Here is a 19,541-nt window from a genome sequence, read left to right as displayed (position 1 = left end):
TATTTGGGAAAAAATGTAACAATCATGTATCCTTTCCCTTCCACTTTACAGTTACACACTGTGGTTGTGATGTGGCAAAGGACAAGAGGTATGAATACCTTTGTAAGGCGGTATATAGTAAGTACAGGCCTTGCTAAAATAGACCTATTCTGGATGCTTCGCAACCTGTTCAAGTAAATATTTTGGCATTTTTGTTATACACCAGAGATATGAGTAATTACTCATATCTCTGGAGGATATGAGTAAATACAGTGATTTTCCTGTCTTAAAGTCCCAAAAAATGTATAAAAATGCCTGTATTGGTAAAAAACTGATCACCAATTTTCAACATAAAGCATGATGCAAAAATACAATTTGGTTGGATTAGATTTACACATAATATTGCTGACTTTTCAACCTTCTGTTTTGACAATTAGGAAACTTATATAGTATATTGCAATTAGTTAACCTTAGCTGGAACAGGAATATCCAATCAAGTAGCTTAACCACAATACAACGTAGGGCCTCTTTTCAAGACCTCTGCTCACCAACCACAGCCTAGTTCGTTGTTTATGCTGGATTTTAATGGGGCCTGAAGAAAAGCTTTCATTTCATGGCTGTAAAACGGCACCACAGCCAGAGGGGTTGTGCTTCTTCCACATGCATGCTCGAAGCTTTGGTATCATTCCTTGTGACCCAAATGCTCAAGAACCTTATGTTTGCGTACCAGTTTTGTTGGTGTAACAACTCTTTTCGGGGCATTTGAGGTGTTTGTGTTGCTAGCCAAATGGTCTGCGCTGTGCCCTCCCACTGAAAGCTCAGCACAATACATCACAGGGCCTGAGAACGCCAGAGCTTAATTGGACGATCCAGCCTCTGCTTAATTACGTGGAATTTCCTGGCAGAGCAAGAGAGAGACAAGTCACATCACGGGAGAGGATTAACTACTCAGCAGCCCCCAACATATGCAGCTCCCGTTACCCCTCCTTTCAGCTCTGTTTTGTCCTTTGTCCTCTCGTCTTATCAGCAGTTTTAAATGTCCTCTTTAGACCTATACAGTGTACACACTTAAACACTTAAAAGATGATTGGAAGAACTTTTTAATCTACACACTATGGGGGGCTTAAACTTAGGCAAATGTATCAAAGGTCCATCGTAAATTATCTTCACATAGTGTCTAGAAAATGATGGGCAGTTTCTTTCATTGTGCTGATGAATCATCCAGAAGCTTAATAATTATGTATGTACAGGTCCTTCTCAAAATATTAGCATATTGTGATAAAGTTCATTATTTTCCATAATGTCATGATGAAAATTTAACATTCATATATTTTAGATTCATTGCACACTAACTGAAATATTTCAGGTCTTTTATTGTCTTAATACGGATGATTTTGGCATACAGCTCATGAAAACCCAAAATTCCTATCTCACAAAATTAGCATATTTCATCCGACCAATAAAAGGAAAGTGTTTTTAATACAAAAAACGTCAACCTTCAAATAATCATGTACAGTTATGCACTCAATACTTGGTCGGGAATCCTTTGGCAGAAATGACTGCTTCAATGCGGCGTGGCATGGAGGCAATCAGCCTGTGGCACTGCTGAGGTCTTATGGAGGCCCAGGATGCTTCGATAGCGGCCTTTAGCTCATCCAGAGTGTTGGGTCTTGAGTCTCTCTACGTTCTCTTCACAATATCCCACAGATTCTCTATGGGGTTCAGGTCAGGAGAGTTGGCAGGCCAATTGAGCACAGTGATACCATGGTCAGTAAACCATTTACCAGGGGTTTTGGCACTGTGAGCAGGTGCCAGGTCGTGCTGAAAAATGAAATCTTCATCTCCATAAAGCTTTTCAGCAGATGGAAGCATGAAGTGCTCCAAAATCTCCTGATAGCTAGCTGCATTGACCCTGCCCTTGATAAAACACAGTGGACCAACACCAGCAGCTGACACGGCACCCCAGACCATCACTGACTGTGGGTACTTGACACTGGACTTCTGGCATTTTGGCATTTCCTTCTCCCCAGTCTTCCTCCAGACTCTGGCACCTTGATTTCCGAATGACATGCAGAATTTGCTTTCATCCGAAAAAAGTACTTTGGACCACTGAGCAACAGTCCAGTGCTGCTTCTCTGTAGCCCAGGTCAGGCGCTTCTGCCGCTGTTTCTGGTTCAAAAGTGGCTTGACCTGGGGAATGCGGCACCTGTAGCCCATTTCCTGTGCACGGTGGCTCTGGATGTTTCTACTCCAGACTCAGTCCACTGCTTCCGCAGGTCCCCCAAGGTCTGGAATCGGCCCTTCTCCACAATCTTCCTCAGGGTCCAGTCACCTCTTCTCGTTGTGCAGCGTTTTCTGCCACACTTTTTCCTTCCCACAGACTTCCCACTGAGGTGCCTTGATACAGCACTCTGGGAACAGCCTATTCGTTCAGAAATTTCTTTCTGTGTCTTACCCTCTTGCTTGAGGGTGTCAATAGTGGCCTTCTGGACAGCAGTCAGGTCGGCAGTCTTACCCATGATTGGGGTTTTGAGTGATGAACCAGGCTGGGAGTTTTAAAGGCCTCAGGAATCTTTTGCAGGTGTTTAGAGTTAACTCGTTGATTCAGATGATTAGGTTCATAGCTCGTTTAGAGACCCTTTTAATGATATGCTAATTTTGTGAGATAGGAATTTTGGGTTTTCATGAGCTGTATGCCAAAATCATCCGTATTAAGTCAATAAAAGACCTGAAATATTTCAGTTAGTGTGCAATGAATCTAAAATATATGAATGTTAAATTTTCATCATTACATTATGGAAAATAATGAACTTTATCACAATATGCTAATATTTTGAGAAGGACCTGTACACTACCGGTCAAAACTACACAGATTCGGGCACGGCGCTGATGGTGTAGGGGTTAAGCGCGCGACCATATACGGAGGCTACAATCCTCGAAGCGGCCGTCCCGGGTTCGGGTCCTGGACCCGGCGACATTTGCCGAATGTCTCCCCCTCTCTCTACCCCTCTTTCCTGTCTGCCTACTGTCAAAAAATAAAGGCCACTAGTGCCAAAAAAGTATCCAAAAAAAAAACCTTTTTTTTTTCTGTGATGACTGAAATATTAACTTTTGGCCGTCTCTCAATGAATCTCTGGGAAGTTCTTTCAAGAAGTTCTTTGGAAAACCGTTTCAGGTGACGACCTCATGAAGATCATGGATAGAATGCCAAGAGAGCAAAGCAGTAATCAAAGCAAAGGGGCGGCTATTTCACAGCTTTTGTATGCTACATAATTCCATGTGTTCATTCACAGTTTTGATGCATTTGGTGAGAATCTACAATGTAAATAGTCGTGAAAATAAGGAGACCCATTAAGTGTGATGGTGTATCTTTTGACCGGTTCCAGAATAAAAAATGACCTGGTATATAGTACTGCTGTAATTTATCAGTGCTGAGTAGTTGATTAAAGCTTGAACTTGTAGCTTCCTGAGTATGATTTATTACAAAGCTTGCTTTGAGAAGACAGCTACATACATCCCCACTCACAAACTGTCAGAGCAAACTTTTCCAGTCTTAAGACAGCAAGATAAAACCATCTCTTACGACCTTTACCTCTTTCACCCCTCGATGGTACAGTCCATCGTACCATCAAGGACAATGGCCTCTGTGACAGTGCTTCATGAACTTACTTTGCACACACTCATATGCACACACCCACATGCTCATTTACACATACGCTCCCCTGACATGCATCCTTCACTGTATCAACTGCAATATGTTGTCTCATATATGTGTTGCTTACTTGTGCTGAGGTTTTTTTTATATCTCAAACCGTATCCTGCTAAGGATAAAGTGTGAAATATGATTTTTTTTCCCTCCTCTTACCTAATGTGGTCTTTCTTCTTATCCTCTTTTTACCTAATAGACTTTTAGATTGCTTAGAAGGATTCATAGATTTTTAGATTTCTTATATTTGTATGACAACTATTTCATACCAGTAAAAGCCAAACATTATTAGTATTTGAAAGTTTGGACTAAAACTGTTGTATACCAGTGATCCACCTTAGAAGGATTCATAGATTTTTAGATTATTAGAAAGATTGGATTAGAACCAGCTCTTACCAGTCAACACCCAGGGATTATCAATGTGATTTGATTTGTTTTTCTGTTGTTTGATTTTCTGTTTCATTGTAATGTTTTTCTTTATGTACAGCGCCTTGAGTGTCTTGTTGCTGAAAAGCGCTATATACAGTACAGACCAAAGGTTTGGACACACCTTCTCATTCAAAGAGTTTTCTTTATTTTCATGACTATGAATATTGTAGCTTCACACTGAAGGCATCAAAACTATGAATTAACACATGTGGAATTATATACTGAACAAAAAAGTGTGAAACAACTGAAAATATGTCTTATATTCTAGGTTCTTCAAAGTAGCCACCTTTTGCTTTGATTACTGCTCCACACACTCTTGGCATTCTGTTGATGAGCTTCAAGAGGTAGTCACCTGAAATGGTTTTCCAACAGTCTTGAAGGAGTTCCCAGAGATGCTTAGCACTTGTTGGCCCTTTTGCCTTCACTCTGCAGTCCAGCTCACCCCAAACCGTCTCGATTGGGTTCAGGTCCGGTGACTGTGGAGGCCAGGTCATCTGCCGCAGCACCCAATCCCTCTCCTTCTTGGTCAAATAGCCCTTACACAGCTTGGAGGTGTGTTTGGGGTCATTGTCCTGTTGAAAGATAAATGATGGTCCAACTAAACGCAAACCGGATGGAATAGCATGCCGCTGCAAGATGCTGTGGTAGCCATGCTGGTTCAGTATGCCTTCAATTTTGGGTAAATCCCCAACAGTGTCACCAGCAAAGCACCCCCACACCATCACACCTCCTCCTCCATGCTTCACGGTGGGAACCAGGCATGTAGAGTCCATCCGTTCACCTCTTCTGCGTCGCACAAAGACACGGTGGTTGGACCCAAAGATCTCAAACTTGGACTCATCAGACCAAAGCACAGATTTCCACTGGTCTAATATTCATTCCTTGTGTTCTTTAGCCCAAACAAGTCTCTTCTACTTGTTGTCTGTCCTCAGCAGTGGTTTCCTAGCAGCTATTTTACCATGAAGGTCTGATTCACACAGTCTCCTCTTAACAGTTGTTCTAGAGATGTGTCTGCTGCTAGAACTCTGTGTGGCATTGACCTGTTCTCTAATCTGAGCTGCTGTTAACCTGCGGCTGAGGCTGGTGACTCGGATGAACTTATCATCCGCAGCAGAGGTGACTCTTGGTCTTCCTTTCCTGGGGCGGTCCTCATGACAGCCAGTTTCTTTGTAGCGCTTGATGGTTTTTGCGACTGCACTTGGGGACACTTTCAAAGTTTTTCCAATTGTTCGGACTGACTGACCTTCATTTCTTAAAGTAATGATGGCCAATTGTTTTTCTTTACTTAGCTGCTTTGTTCTTGCCATAATACAAATTCTAACAGTCTATTCAGTAGGACTATCAGCTGTGTACTGTATCCACCTCCTGCACAACACAACTGAAGGTCCCAACCCCATTTATAAGGCTTTAAATCCCACTTATTAAACCTGACAGGGCACACCTGTGAAGTGAAAACCATTTCAGGTGACTTCCTCTTTAAGCTCATCAACAGAATGCCAAGAGTGTGCGTAGCAGTAATCAAAGCAAAAGGTGGCTACTTTGAAGAACCTAGAATATAAGAGATATTTTCAGTTGTTTCACACTTTTTTGTTCAGTATATAATTCCACGTGTTAATTCATAGTTTTGATGCCTTCAGTATGACTTTACAATATTCATAGTCATGTAAATAAATACAACTCTTTGAATGAGAAAGTGTGTCCAAACTTTTGATCTGTACTGTATATAAATTTGACTTGACTTGACTTAAAACAGTGGTTTACTTGACCCAGAGTATGGCTACCCACTGGACGCCATCTTTGTCCCACCAACCCCCCGCCTACCACCCTTCCATTTCTTTACTCTGGCAGCCACATTTCTCTCCAGCCATTGAAATTCCCAGTCTTCCAGTTTTGGTTTCCCTTTCAAGAGAAATGCAGAAGGTTGTTTTGCATGGCCATTTTCTGCTTGTTAGAGACAAGTGCATGGTGCCAGATAAGCGTACGTAGCAGAATGTTTTGCTGTTGATGGTTTTGGATGGGGGAGGGGGTGCTACCTCTTGCACCCTCTTCCCCGCCTTGCAATTTGAGATAGAAACTTGTGTCTTTGTGTAGTATTGTGAGTGTGTTGAGGTGATGGTTTGCGTGTGGTGGAGGTGGTGGAGTAAGCCACAGCAGTTCAGGACTTTACCGGCCCTGTGGCTCAGGCCCCATATTGCGTGTTCCCCCCGGGACTCGGCAGCATTCATGGGAAAGTCACGGCTCTGCTTCAAACAGCATTCTAGGGGTCTGGCAGAGTGCAGCCCAGTGCATAAAGTCGAGAACAGCAACACCATGCCAGCTTCTAACCGAGGAATGCTGTTTTGCTGTCAACAAACCCCAAGAACTCACTTAGATAAATGACACAACTGCAAATACTTAAAAAGAAGCCGCACCTTGCTGACAGCAGGAATTATGAGTCTGCCTTTTGGCATTGTGTTTAAATAGACCAAGCAATTACTCCTCCGCACGTTCACTCTCTCAGATTATTATAGTGAAAGCAAAAAGCAACAATAAATATCCTGAGATTCTCTTTATAATTCTGCCATTAAAAATGTCTGCTTTTGTTCTTTTCCAGGGATAAGGACTATCATTTACGGACCTACAAATCTGTGGTCATGGCTAACAAGCTCATAGACTGGCTTATAGCACAGGTAAGGTGCATCATCTACAGTGCTCTGCAATAGTATCCACACTCTTTAAACCTTTTAACAGGGTTTTTTGGTTATATAACAACTACAAACCTTAATGTATTTTATGTGACAGGGCAACACAAAAAGTAAGCTTCTGCCCCACCTTATCCCTGATGTGTCTGCTGGGTTGCTTGGTCTTCATGATGCTGTTTGTTCTCTAATGTTTTCAGAGGCCTAACATAGAACAGTTGGATTTATACTGAGATTAAATCAACACAAAGATGGTCTTTGCTTACTACACACTTTAACTGGTTGCCCTGAATTTTCTTTAGGGGTATCAGAATAAGAGGGGTAAAATGTTAATGGAAGACAAAACGACAATAAACTTTGAAGCGGTGATCACTTGCAAGGCTTTTTACACTTTTTATACTAACATAGTTTTGAGTGTTTTACAGTAAAAACTCAAAACTATGTTAGAAACTGCAATCAGGCTAAATTGATTTATGGGTAAAGATTTACTGTTATGATCCCAATGATCCGATGCTTGTTGCCAAATACAGATCTACATCATGTTGTTTATAGTCATCTTCTCTGCTTCTTCTGAGCTGATTGGAAGCAGATTTGTTCAAAAAAAGCAAAGATGGAAGTGGCTGTTGTCATAACAGGTTGTTCACTTCAAAAGTTCTGCAGACAAGAGAAGCCACGAAATTTGAGGCTCTCAGTTGAGCCAAGAGGAAACAAAGGAAGAAAAGCAGACTTGATTGTACGGCTAAGCATTATTGACCCTGACAGGAAATGCTTAGGCAGACAGATTGATAGCTCTGTACAGGATGACAACAAAGAAATTAAATGAACATGGTAACTGCAGCAGAATTAAATACAGATATTGCATGATTCCATCTGCCTTCCAGTGCAATTCTGTTTCTGTTTTTGGGGGGGCGGGTTAGATTTGTGTGACCTGGGCCAGTGGAGTTACACACTTCCTGCAGTGGGACTTCAGGAGCTGTCACCCTGCACTGTCTAGACATGAGTTTGGATGTGTTAAAGGTAGAGTGCTGAGTGGCTCTGATGGCCTCAGGGTATTAGGACAGAGGAACAAAGCAGGATTGTAAGTGTGCCATTTTAACTGCTCCAGGAAAAGCACACAACCTTCTTTGTTCTGTCTTGCTTTCTTTTTGTTGCATCTCTTGCTTGTTTTCCTATCCAACATCCTGCTTCTTCACTATGTTCTTTTCTTTTGTCATCTGATGCAGGGGGACTGCAGAACAAGAGAGGAAGCGCTGATCTTGGGGGTAGAGCTGTGCGACAACGGCTTCATGCATCATGGTATGGTGGTCTGTCTATCTGACCAGAAGCAGTCCTGTTCAGGCAAACCTCTCCATCATCAACTCCATGGAAGCTGAATGTTAAATTTAGAGAAGCTACTCACAGGGTGCCTGGCATTTAGCATGCTGCCCAAGAACACAACCATTCTTGTTCTCTTTCAAATGAATCCCTTTGACACAGTACAGAAATAGAATCATTTTCCAGTGAATGAATTTGTGTTTGTGTGACTGTTCATGGATACCATCATGTATTCATACATGCATGTAGCTCAAGTTCTAGGGTCATGCATGGTTCAGTGTAGCTCTGGCAACTTTTGAATGCAAAATGGACAGTCGCTATGGTTACACTATGTTTTTAAGACTCAAGTTTGTTTTCCAGTCCACACTTCCTTTATGCCAAGGTTTACATCATAGAGGATGCAGCATAAATCACATTGAATCTCCATGTAACCCTATGATGTAACCTGTTCTAAATGCCCCCAGTTCTAGCCACACAGTACAAATTACCAGCACATCTAATGAACCCCAGCCATCAAAGCCTCCAGGGTAATTTCACCATTCGTGCCTACAAGTTATTTGGTCTGACAAAGTAGCTATTAAAACTACTGACAGTACATCTGATTTTGAAAGGAAATTAACGAAGGAATGTCAGAGGGAAGCTCTTTTTTCATTTTTTTCATTTCAGAACCACAGTTTTGGTGGAGATTTTTATGTAGAGCTTAAAAAGTGATAGCTGACCAAGCCAGGGATTTCCATTCTCTCTGAGTGTTTTGTAATTTATGTGGTCTGATATTTGGTTATTGATGTACTTGGATACGCTCCATTTGAGACTCGGCTGCTGTCACGTTTACAGGGAAAGTTGTAGCTCACCAAGAAACTAGTTTGGCATCCAATATGGCCACCGCAGATAAATGATGTAGGCCGATGTAAACTATTAATTTGCTCTTCTGAAGGTTTGTATCTCTTTAAACCAGTGACATACATTATGTTGTAAGAAACGTTATTCGTGAACACGTTCATGCAAAGTGCACTAGCAGTAAGCACCACAGCATATAGCATTTCCGACTTGCAACTAGAACTTCAGTCTGACCTTCTTCCCGGCTCCGAGATCAGACTTCAGAGACTGTTTAAACACAACATTACTCACCTATTTACAAACTGATTTACTGTGGTTACTTACCTCTTTGCTTACATACCTACTTACTTTCTTACTTACTTACTTATCACCTAGCTATCCATTTACTCACCGTCTTACTTAACTGCTTACTTATTTATTTTCTTACTAACATACTTACCTATTTACTTATCTATTTAATTACTTAGCTAACTTACCACCTACTCACCGAGTTTTTACTTATCGACTTACTTACTCACTGACTTACTTACTTACCAAATTTTTTACTTACTTATCCACTTACTCATTTACTGACTTGATTACTTACTTAACTAATTTACTTGCTGCCTGACTTACTTATTTAGCAGCTTACTTTCTCATTTACTTATATATTAGCTTACTGATTTAATAACTTACTTACCTACACACTGTATTTACCTACTTCACTATACTGTCTTCCCTAATATTTACCGTGACCAAAGACAGTTGATAGAAACTGTGAATGTGATTACTGTTTTGTTAAATGTTCCTTATTTAAAAAACAAAACTTTTATTTTAGTATAAATGTGAGAGCTGTTTCAGTTAACATATGTACTGTTTGGGTTTTATATGCTGATATTTATTTATAGCACTGTCACATCTTTCAGTGTTGGAGAAGAGCGAGTTTAAGGACGAACCTCTGCTGTTCCGCTTCTTTGCTGATGAGGAGATGGAGGGATCCAACACCAAACACAAACCCATGAAGCACGACCTGAAAATAGTTGAAAATGTCATTGCCAAGTCCCTCCTGGTGAGTTCTTCTCGATTAAATAACTTCTTGTTGTTTCATATGCTGAGATTTGCTACATTTTGCCCACAACATGGTCTAAACCAAAGCCCAGTGAATTATTATGAAAGGCACAAAAAACATTTTATACTCAGTGAGCAAGATTAAGCCTTCCTTTTAGAAGAATGAGCAAAATACTACAAAACCTGCTATCCATCTGGAGCAGTATCTTCTCCTTCTGGTGTGTGTGTGTGCATGTTTGAGCTCTGTGAAAGTGTTTCGCTGTGCTGGCTTGGGGTTTTGCTGATACACCACATGTTGTTTTTTCCAGATAAGGCCAAGTGATGGAAGCTATGGCTTTACCCTGGAAGAAAGAAACCGAGTCCCAATCATCAAATGTGTGGAGAAGGGCTCTGCGGCTGAGGTGAGACGTGCAGACAAGACAAGACTAAGACAAGACTGCATTCCACACACTTCTTGTAAACATTTTGTGTTGGATGGAATAGCCAAGTAGTCTGGTTGATGTAATTTTGTTGAAGTCCTGCATCACATACTGCAGTGTTAGGACCTGCAAAGTTTGAACAAGGGCCAGGATCTGTAGCTGGAGCAACGCAGAAGAGTTTTTGGGACGGTGCAGGTTGTGGATGCAGTGCTGCCTTTTTGTTGGATAGCACATGGATGGGCCAGCTGAGTTAGCAACTGAACTGAGAGGTCAGTGTTTACTGCCAGTAGAGGAGGTAACATTTGATAAAGCAGTCTCTGTAGAGTGAATTTCACTGGCTGAAACAAAGACACCACCACACACAGAGGAACAAAAGGCAGGCGGGCTAACTGGGGCATCAGATATGGAGCTTTGTCCAGAAGATTCCTAACCGGGTCCTCGGTTGGCTGGAGTCAAAGAGGTTTGCTTTTTAAAAGAAGATTTTACTGCACTGATAAAATCTCCTTATTTTCAGGGTTCACCTTTCAGTGAAAGTTAGTTAAAGGAAAGAACTGAGTGAGCACTACAAATAAGAGACAAAGAACAACAAAGCCAGAATGGAAAATGTAGCAACAAGCAGATCTCTCTGTCTTACATAAAACAGACATCTTTTTAAGTAAAGAATGTGTTTTATTCAGTGTAACGCTTTGCTCCTTTCCAGTGAGATGCATTTCCAGAAACATGCATGCTTGGCTGGACCAGTATAAACTTAAGAGGGAAATAAAACAGACACAGAGAGAGAAATGCTGCATGAGTAAAATCGCCCCTATTTCTCTGTATTTTAATGTAGCATTTAGTTGTTTGAGCTTGTAATACAATTTTAGATTATTACACAAAATATATTTAAAAGTGATTTGCAGTTGACCCTAACTGGATGAGGAGGCCAGCATTGTTACTGTTTGGAGTCCTCCTATTTTACCATCATAAGTTACGAAGAACTGGAGATAGGACTGGTATTATAATAGCTTACATTGTGTGCTTTTAAAAATAGCTAAGATGCCTAAATTCAATTCTGGTGAGAGGTTTTTGTGCACACATCACAGGAATTAATATTTTGTTTTGGGCTTTTACTTATTTATGTTAATTGTTATTTTTCCAGGAGGGAATAATTATACAGCAAACAACAAATGTTCCTTTGAAAGTTCACACATTTTTGTAGCCACCAGCAAGCTTCTGAATTAACACTGCTGTGATATTTACACTGTTTTCTTTGCAGAGTCTGTTAATTTAAATATGTTTGTTTTCCTTTCTTTCTTGTTTATTTGCATAGGGATCAGCATTAAGTATAAACAAATAATGAACACTATAACATTTATAGCCTTCACTAATTTGCAATGCATTTCCCCAAATGGGTCTTTAACAACATTAAAAGCAGTTTTAAATGCAGTAAAACATCCCAGGTATTATTGGCTCATACAGAAAAGCTGTTTAACCAAAAGAGGCATAGTTCTCAACTTTCCATTAAGGTTCAATTCGGAACTTCCGGAAGGCCATTTCTGAAGTTATAAGTAAGAATGCTTTATCTATTCCAAAATCAGCTTTGTTGTGTGTTTGGGATCCATGTCTTGTTGGAACACCCTAAGTTTTGAACATCTGACCCAAACTGTTGTCCCTAAATAAAAGAAAACAGTGGAAACAGTAAGACTATCATAACCTGGAAGCCTGAATGCACTGTCCATGGCTAAGCACATTTTACATAACCATGGACTGCAAGGGTGCCGACCAAGAAAAAAGCATCTGCTCCAAAATAGCATTTTTATGGTTTACTGAAATTTGTAGATGTAAAAAAAAAACTCTTTCAAGCCAAATAATACCTTATCAACTGTCAAACATGGTGGTAGCGGCATCATGCTGTGGGGCCATGTTTACTAGCACGTTGCACTTAGTGTAGAAACCTAATGAGTACCTTCACATTTTTCAACTCTACCACAAATCAACAGCTTGACGGTCGATACTTCGATGAAAACCAAGGTGTTCCAACAGGTCAGTGATCACAAACACACATCAATGGTAATGGACAAAGCAGGTTAACATTAGGCCTTTAACATTTCCACCACCTCAACACCTTACTGATTGTTTATGGACTATGCTTAAAAGTTGGGTCTTTGCCAGGAAGCCCAACAATTTAAATTGAAAAATGAGTCCACTAGGATTATGCCAGAAGCCTTTTGATGGCTACAAAAAGTGTTTGGCCCAAGATCCCAATTCTTGCATTTAAACTGAACTGAAGTTTTTAAAGATTTCCCCTGGAAGAAGAATAAGTTCAATAAATAAATAAAAGTGTAAAAAAAAGTTAATGGGATTCATTCCCATGATGCTTGTATGCAATCGTCCTACCTGAGCTGTAGCTGCTGTGCTGTTCTGGTGACAGCCATGAGTTACAAGGTAAACGTAATAAGTTGAAAGCTAAGTCCAAATGTTTTAAGTAGAAATAAAATGAAACTATGCACACTAAATCCATGGGGTAGCTACCTAATTGTCTGCTTTTAAAAATTGCACAGTATTGGGGAACATTTGTTCAGATCCACCTTTTGACTCGTAGGGCCCTGGCATTATTTTATTGTTTCAAAGAAGCACTGAGACGTTCCTGGAAGGTTTAGCTGTTATACAGAACTGTGTCTGCATACTTCTAAATCTTTAGTCTAGGACAATAAAATATATAGGAGGATCCAGCCTCATACCAAAGTATGTGGCTGCAATTTTTTCTGACACAACCTGAAAACCTAAAACTTTAAATATTCCCTTCTTTTGTATTGTGTTCTATTTTAAGATGGCTGGCTTGGAAGTGGGGAAGAAGTTGTTTGCCATCAATGGAGACCTGGTGTTCCTGAGGCCTTACTCTGAAGTGGAAGTTCTCCTCAGGCAGTGTTTCAACAGCAAGGGACCCCTCCGGGTGCTGGTCAGCACTAAGCCAAGAGAGTAAGGCATATCTGTGTGTGCACTGAACTGTGAAAATAGTCTTTGTGACTGCACATCTCAGCTTTGCTTGTTTTTTGATTCTCTCTGTAGAACTATAAAGATCCCAGACTCTGCAGACGGTCTAGGCTTCCAGATCCGAGGATTTGGCCCCTCTGTGGTCCATGCGGTTGGAAGAGGTAGAAGATATGTGTCTGGCTGCATCAGCAAAAGGGTTGCATTTGTTACTAGTGGCACAGCTGGCAGGCAGCTGCTGCCGGAGTGTTTGAGGAAATGCATGACTTGGCTGTTGTATGAAACGTCACAATGATTTCCATCCACCTTGTCATGATGATTTTCTCTGTAGGGTTTACAGAGGGTTTGCATTCATCAGAATCCTGCTCTCCCAGTGCTCTCTCCTAATAGAGCTTGTATAGAAGTGCTGTTATCAGGGATGGAGCAAAATGGGCTCTAATAAAAAAACAATCCATAGCCTTGTCTGTTTCTCCTTGGGGGAATTGAATCTTATTTTTTTTTTTCCCGAAGCAATCTAAATGGGACAAGAAGGTTGAAAAGTGCAAGGTGTGTGCTTGCATGTGAATTGTGAGTGTTTTGACTTGATGGCGTTGTTTCCTTAGAGTCTAATCCCGTAGCTTTTCACTATAGCCCCTGTCCCCTGGTGTTCAGGGTCAGCAGGAACAGGTAATACCAATTAGCAAAGTGGCCTAATTCTGGGTGTGCAGAGAACTATTGATTATTGTGTTGTATCATCCATGAGCTTTACTTGCTGATGCTTTTAGGGGTGTCACACGGGAACCGGTGTGCATCTTAGCTGACACTACAAACTAAGGATGCCGGAGAATCTGAAGCAAAAAGAGAGGAACTAAGGAATAGATATCTACATCTACATGAAAACGCCCACAGTTAAAGATACTTTCATTTATCTGTTGACTATTTGCTTCAATTGAATTACAGTTATTCAATATATGGAATCACAGTTGCCATTACATTTTTGATGTTTGCAATATCATAGTGGCAAGTGAAAGCTGATGTAATACATTATAGTCATGTAAGAAAATGCATCAGATAAGGTTTAACAGGAAGGTTTAACAATTGTTTACATTACAATGTAAGATACACATGAGGTTTAAAAAAATCCATTGCAGTCTTTTTGTGCAATAGATTGTGTGGCTGTGATTGCATGTCACTGCAGTCAAAGCCACACAAATACAAACACATGCCCTAAAAACAAACAAGAAAAACAACAAAGAACAATTTACCAGTTATTGAATAGGCTACTTCAGGACATCAGTGACATTCAGTAGTTTACATCTAACTTTAGTTCTATCAGGGCTTGTCCTGTGAATACCAGCCCAATGCGGTGGTATTATGGTACAATCCGTGAAGGAGTGAATTCAAGCACTGGCATTCTCAAACAACAAGCCTTCACACATATACAGAATAAACACACACAACTTTCCAAAACATAAGAATTTAATTTCATGCTGTTAGCATGAATAGCACTACTAAAACAGCAGTCTCCAGTTGTACTCCTAAAGCATGTAAATCCTTACTGTAACTTCAAGATTCCTCTAAGGCCACCAAGATTAACCACTTCAACCACTGTCTGCCACGTTCTGTGGCAGACAGTGGTTGAAAGCTCAAAAGGATGAAACAGAGCAGCCTTCTTTGTTTTGACATGTGTAGATAATACATATTGTTTTCAAATAGCTTCTTTCTCCTTTTGAACTTGTTCTGACTTAATTTTTAAACATCTTGCTGCTACGGGAAAATTCTAACTCTTCGTCCAAAAGTCACAACCTTTACACCTGAGGGTTTTTGTTGTTTGTTAGCTCTACCTCCACCCACCTATTTACGATGACTTCATAATAAACTTCTCGTGTAGTTTGTGGTATTAGTTTGGAAATATTAGTGTCCACTATCTGGCCACCATTTTGAGAACTTTTGGGAAGCACTCTGGAGGCAACGAAAACAATTGTATTGAATATTTAGCTTCTCATGTGCTTCCTCTGATTGCTTTTAACCTTGGAAGTTCTCCTGTGATCTGAATAATGTCCCTTAGAGAGGCCTACATCTTCTGTAGATAAATAACTTCCCTCTTCTGGACACTAAACTTTCCTTCACACTCCTCCTGCAATGCTGTAAACAGGAAATAAAAACGTAAATACAGAGCCAAAGAATGTTGACCACTACAGTTTTGTGTTCAGGATGTAGGCGATGTTCATGGCCTTTACTCTTTTCTGTTCTCTTTTGCCGACAGGAACGGTGGCAGCCACAGCCGGCCTCCACCCTGGCCAATGCATCATCAAGGTAAACGGCATCAACGTGAGCAAGGAAAGCCATGCCAGTGTCATCGCTCATGTCACCGCTTGCAGGAAGTACCGACGACCATCGCAGGTGAGGCAGGAGGAAAAGACAATTCAGGTGACATGGGATAGAGTGCAGATTAAATCCATCTCAACACTTACATTTATCAAAAGCTTCTCCTTTTGGCATAGTTTTACTCTGTTTCAGTGGCCAGCATTTATAATATGTGTCAGATGAAGTAAGTAAAACAAAATAAAAGATAAACTAAAGAAAAACACAATACCGCACCTTCTGCTCTCATTGGGACTCCTGTTGAGGATGTGTTAAAAAGCCTTAAAATAAATTTAAATAATCGTTTACCACAATTATTGGTACCACTAAACATTCCTATAAAATGTTACTGAAACAATTTTTATAATTTAAGATATTTTTTGAGATGTTTTTTATTCTTTGACAGTAGGCAGACAGGAAAGAGGGGTAGAGAGACGGAGAGACATTCGGCAAATATCGCCGAGTCCGGGACTCGAACCCGGGACGGCCGCTTCGAGGACTGTAGCCTCCGTATGTGGTCATGCGCTTAACCCCTACACCATCAGCGGCGCGCCCAACAATTTTTGCAATTTACATTTTACTTTTTTTTACATGAATCAGTGTCAGAGCTCATCAGATCTTCAGAGTTAGAGCTTCAATGGTCAGGAAATGCGTGCAACAAAATAGGTACTTGTCCAAATTGGTGATTGTTTACGTTCAATAAAAAGCTAAAAACAACTGCGAGGCTGAGCAAAAGCCCACGTTTATCAAAGCTCACTTTTAAATAATCGCATCAAAGAGGGACATCTTAGGTTCAGCAAAGTCTCTATGGCAACCTTTTTGTTCCTACCATCACGAACATAAATGTGTGGAGTTTGCAAACTGAAACACTCCAAATGGGTTTAGCATGAACACAGTATGAATAAAACCACCTTATGCCTATTGTTAACTACCGCTATGTTAAATATGGTAGAGGACCTGTAATGCTGTGGGCTTTTTTCACTTCCAAAGGTTCTAAGACCCTTGGTTAAGTGCATGTCATCATAAAGCTTTTTAAATACTAGGGCATTTAAAATAATACGAAGCTGTAGAACGAATTTGTTAAGAACAATTCCTAAAATGGATTTATTTCTACGATATAATTGTTGTCCTTAAATTAAAGGTTGGGTAAATGGTTTCTTACATTTTCAGTGAGATTGTGCTACATCAATAGAATATCAATTTATTTTAAGGCTTTTATGTGAATAAGTGCGGAATTATCTGTAACTTTGTGTTGTTGCATTTGATATTTATGCTCTTGGTTTTCTTAAAGTTATCTACCTTTGAATGATTGCTTGCTGCTGGTGACATTTCAAACTATAAGCTGATTGGTCTGTTTGTTATGTAATGGATTGGTAGCAGGAGAAAAATGGCGACAGAGAACCAAAGAACATGGAAACAAGCAGTGGTTATAAACACAGCAGACACCCCCTCTTAGGTCCCGTTTTACCCTTTCCTGTTACTGCTTTTCTATTTTTCAGGGGTCATTACATGGAAATAGTAGTTTTTTTTCTCCTGTGGTTCTGACCTCTGGCTCATAGTAAAAGAAAACTGGTAGACTGCCGAGTGAGGCAGTAAAAGATCGGGAGATGACTGGAGAAAGCAGGGGGGTTGCACATGGAACAGGGTATTTCTTCTATTTATTCTGGGAGAATGGTTGAAAGCATACCAGTGTAGAAGGAGAGACCACCAGTTAAAGGTGGCAAATTGGGAAAATAGTGACACCTAGGGTGTGTGTATTTTGTCAGTTAGCATAATGGATTATTACAATAAAACTGGGATTTTGAGCTTAACGATGCTCTACAGCAGGAGATCTGGTTAATATCTTGTGTGGACAACGAGGAACCGCCTTCTCTTTCTCGTCCTCGGCATACATATCTGTGTGTGTGGTGTTGGGGTTATACACATGAAGACCGGAGAGCAGCCACAGTGTGTAGCCTTGGCAGAAAACATGGAGTTGGTTTAGGTGTGGAAAACCTACGCAGACAGAAACACATGCTTTCAAGGCACGCTAGAATGGCTTGATTAGATTGGCCTGGGTTTGTTTTTGTGTCCTCGGTGAGCGCCGTGTTTCCATATGTTTGTAAAGGCTTTCTGTTGTTTGCTCTGCCAATCCAACTGTGAAAGTGAACAACATAGCTATGCAGAATCAACGGAACATGCTACTGTGTAGACACAGAAGACATTTTTGGCAATAAATCCAACACTTTTTAAGGGCAAGTTGTAATACTTTGATAAAAGTGATGCAAGAGAAGGTCGCAGATCTCTTGTCACTGGAGATGCACTGATCTTTTTTATTTGACAATTTCTCATTTCTGAGTACCACATTACTACTAGGATTTAAGAACAGCTTTTGAAATGTTTTTTTGTCTGGCCTTCCTGCTGTGAGCAATCAACATTTTTTATATTAGGAACAGAAGCTTGTTCACATTGCTGTGTTTTAAGAGCAGTTGCTGTAAACCAGGGTAACACAAATTTATAACTTAGACAAAATGATTATGGAGTTGATATTTTAAGCTGTTTTTAGCATCTTTTATTAGCAATTAGCCTGTTAGCATTTTTAGCATAATTACAGCTGCAGCTGCTGTCGGTAATTCTAGAGAATGTACATCCTTGGTCATGTTTAGGTTGAGGAAGGACTCAAGGGCAGAGCGTAGTATAATAAAAGTATTTAATAATAAAAGTAACATACAGGGAATGCAGGACACGGAGCATAGGCAGAGGACCAGGCGATGACTCGAAGCATATGGCATTGAACACAGTAGCAGACATGGAGCGACAGGCAAACAGTAGAATCCAGCAATGTAGTTTAACAACCATAGAGCTTATACACAGGGGAAAACGTGACAGGAAAGGCATGGCAAGCAGGTGAGAGTACTTAGGTGGAAATGAGGAAGAGCTGAGATCAACGAAGGCAGAGGAGCTGAGAGAAGACTAATGGACAGAATCTGAGCAGAGAGAAAATACAGGAAGAAATCCAACAGAAATATCTAAATTAAGCAAGACACAAGAATGAACTAAGAACCTAATCTAAAATGCGTTAACTAAAATGTCAGCAACTAGAGAAAATAAACAACAGGGAAGTTAAGAGAAACAGACAAAAAGGAAAATAAAACAGCTAAGGATCAGGACATCCTTGCCTTAACTCCGAGACTTTCAAAAGGTTGCCAACATTTCCAAACTCAGCATGTGCAGTGACAGATATTGAAAGCTCAAAAAAGACACTCTGTTCTCCTTTTGGCCTTCCTGTTATTTGCTGAGTTTCTTGCTCTCACTAGCAACCTTAATGAACAGCAAACATGTAATAGAAAAATACAGTTTCCCATGAAAAAGCATTTTATATTTCTGTGCTTCCTCTGACCTAATATGAGACACCTGACTAATACTAGTACACTTTTAAAACCTTTTAAAAATGAAACTGTGATGCATTTGCACTTCTGGTTTGGTGACAAAAAAGATTTTGTAATTACATTCTGAAAAGAGGAGGTATTTTAAATATCCATTGGTGGTGAATCCATGTGGAGTGGATTTATAGAGATGTTTAAAAAAGAATATATGGAGTTTCGAACTCCGCATTATCAGTTATTAGGTCTCCTCCAAATATATAATTGTAAGGGTTCTAATCTAATTGTTAAAAAGTACAACTTTGAGATGCACCAAATTCATTAGGCAAAGATCTGAATCAGACAATTTTCCCTTGAATGGCTCTGATCAGCCAAATACACCAAAATCTGATTCTGTTTTCCTTTTTTCCGGTCCACTAAATCCATTAAAACTAAGAACTGTCACCTGTTTTGGTCT

At 40.2% G+C, this 19,541-nt stretch overlaps 1 protein-coding gene across 4 annotated transcripts in view; it reads left to right on the top strand.

Annotated features, from left to right (window-relative positions):
- The window catches only part of prex2 (phosphatidylinositol-3,4,5-trisphosphate-dependent Rac exchange factor 2), a 156,184-nt gene that overhangs the window by 70,757 nt on the left and 65,886 nt on the right, over nt 1–19,541 (top strand). For all 4 annotated transcript variants that reach the window (XM_047350111.1, XM_047350114.1, XM_047350112.1 and 1 more), the window contains 7 exons: nt 6,708–6,783; nt 8,016–8,088; nt 9,849–9,991; nt 10,299–10,391; nt 13,219–13,367; nt 13,458–13,543; nt 15,625–15,761. In XM_047350111.1, the coding sequence (XP_047206067.1) occupies nt 6,708–6,783; nt 8,016–8,088; nt 9,849–9,991; nt 10,299–10,391; nt 13,219–13,367; nt 13,458–13,543; nt 15,625–15,761 (757 nt within the window). The remainder of the gene's footprint in view (nt 1–6,707; nt 6,784–8,015; nt 8,089–9,848; nt 9,992–10,298; nt 10,392–13,218; nt 13,368–13,457; nt 13,544–15,624; nt 15,762–19,541) is intronic.

This window comes from Girardinichthys multiradiatus, chromosome 21 (assembly GCF_021462225.1).
Source record: "Girardinichthys multiradiatus isolate DD_20200921_A chromosome 21, DD_fGirMul_XY1, whole genome shotgun sequence".
NCBI lineage: Eukaryota > Metazoa > Chordata > Actinopteri > Cyprinodontiformes > Goodeidae > Girardinichthys > Girardinichthys multiradiatus.
Note: the sequence above shows the minus strand (reverse complement) of the source record. Positions and strands in the feature narration are given on the sequence as shown.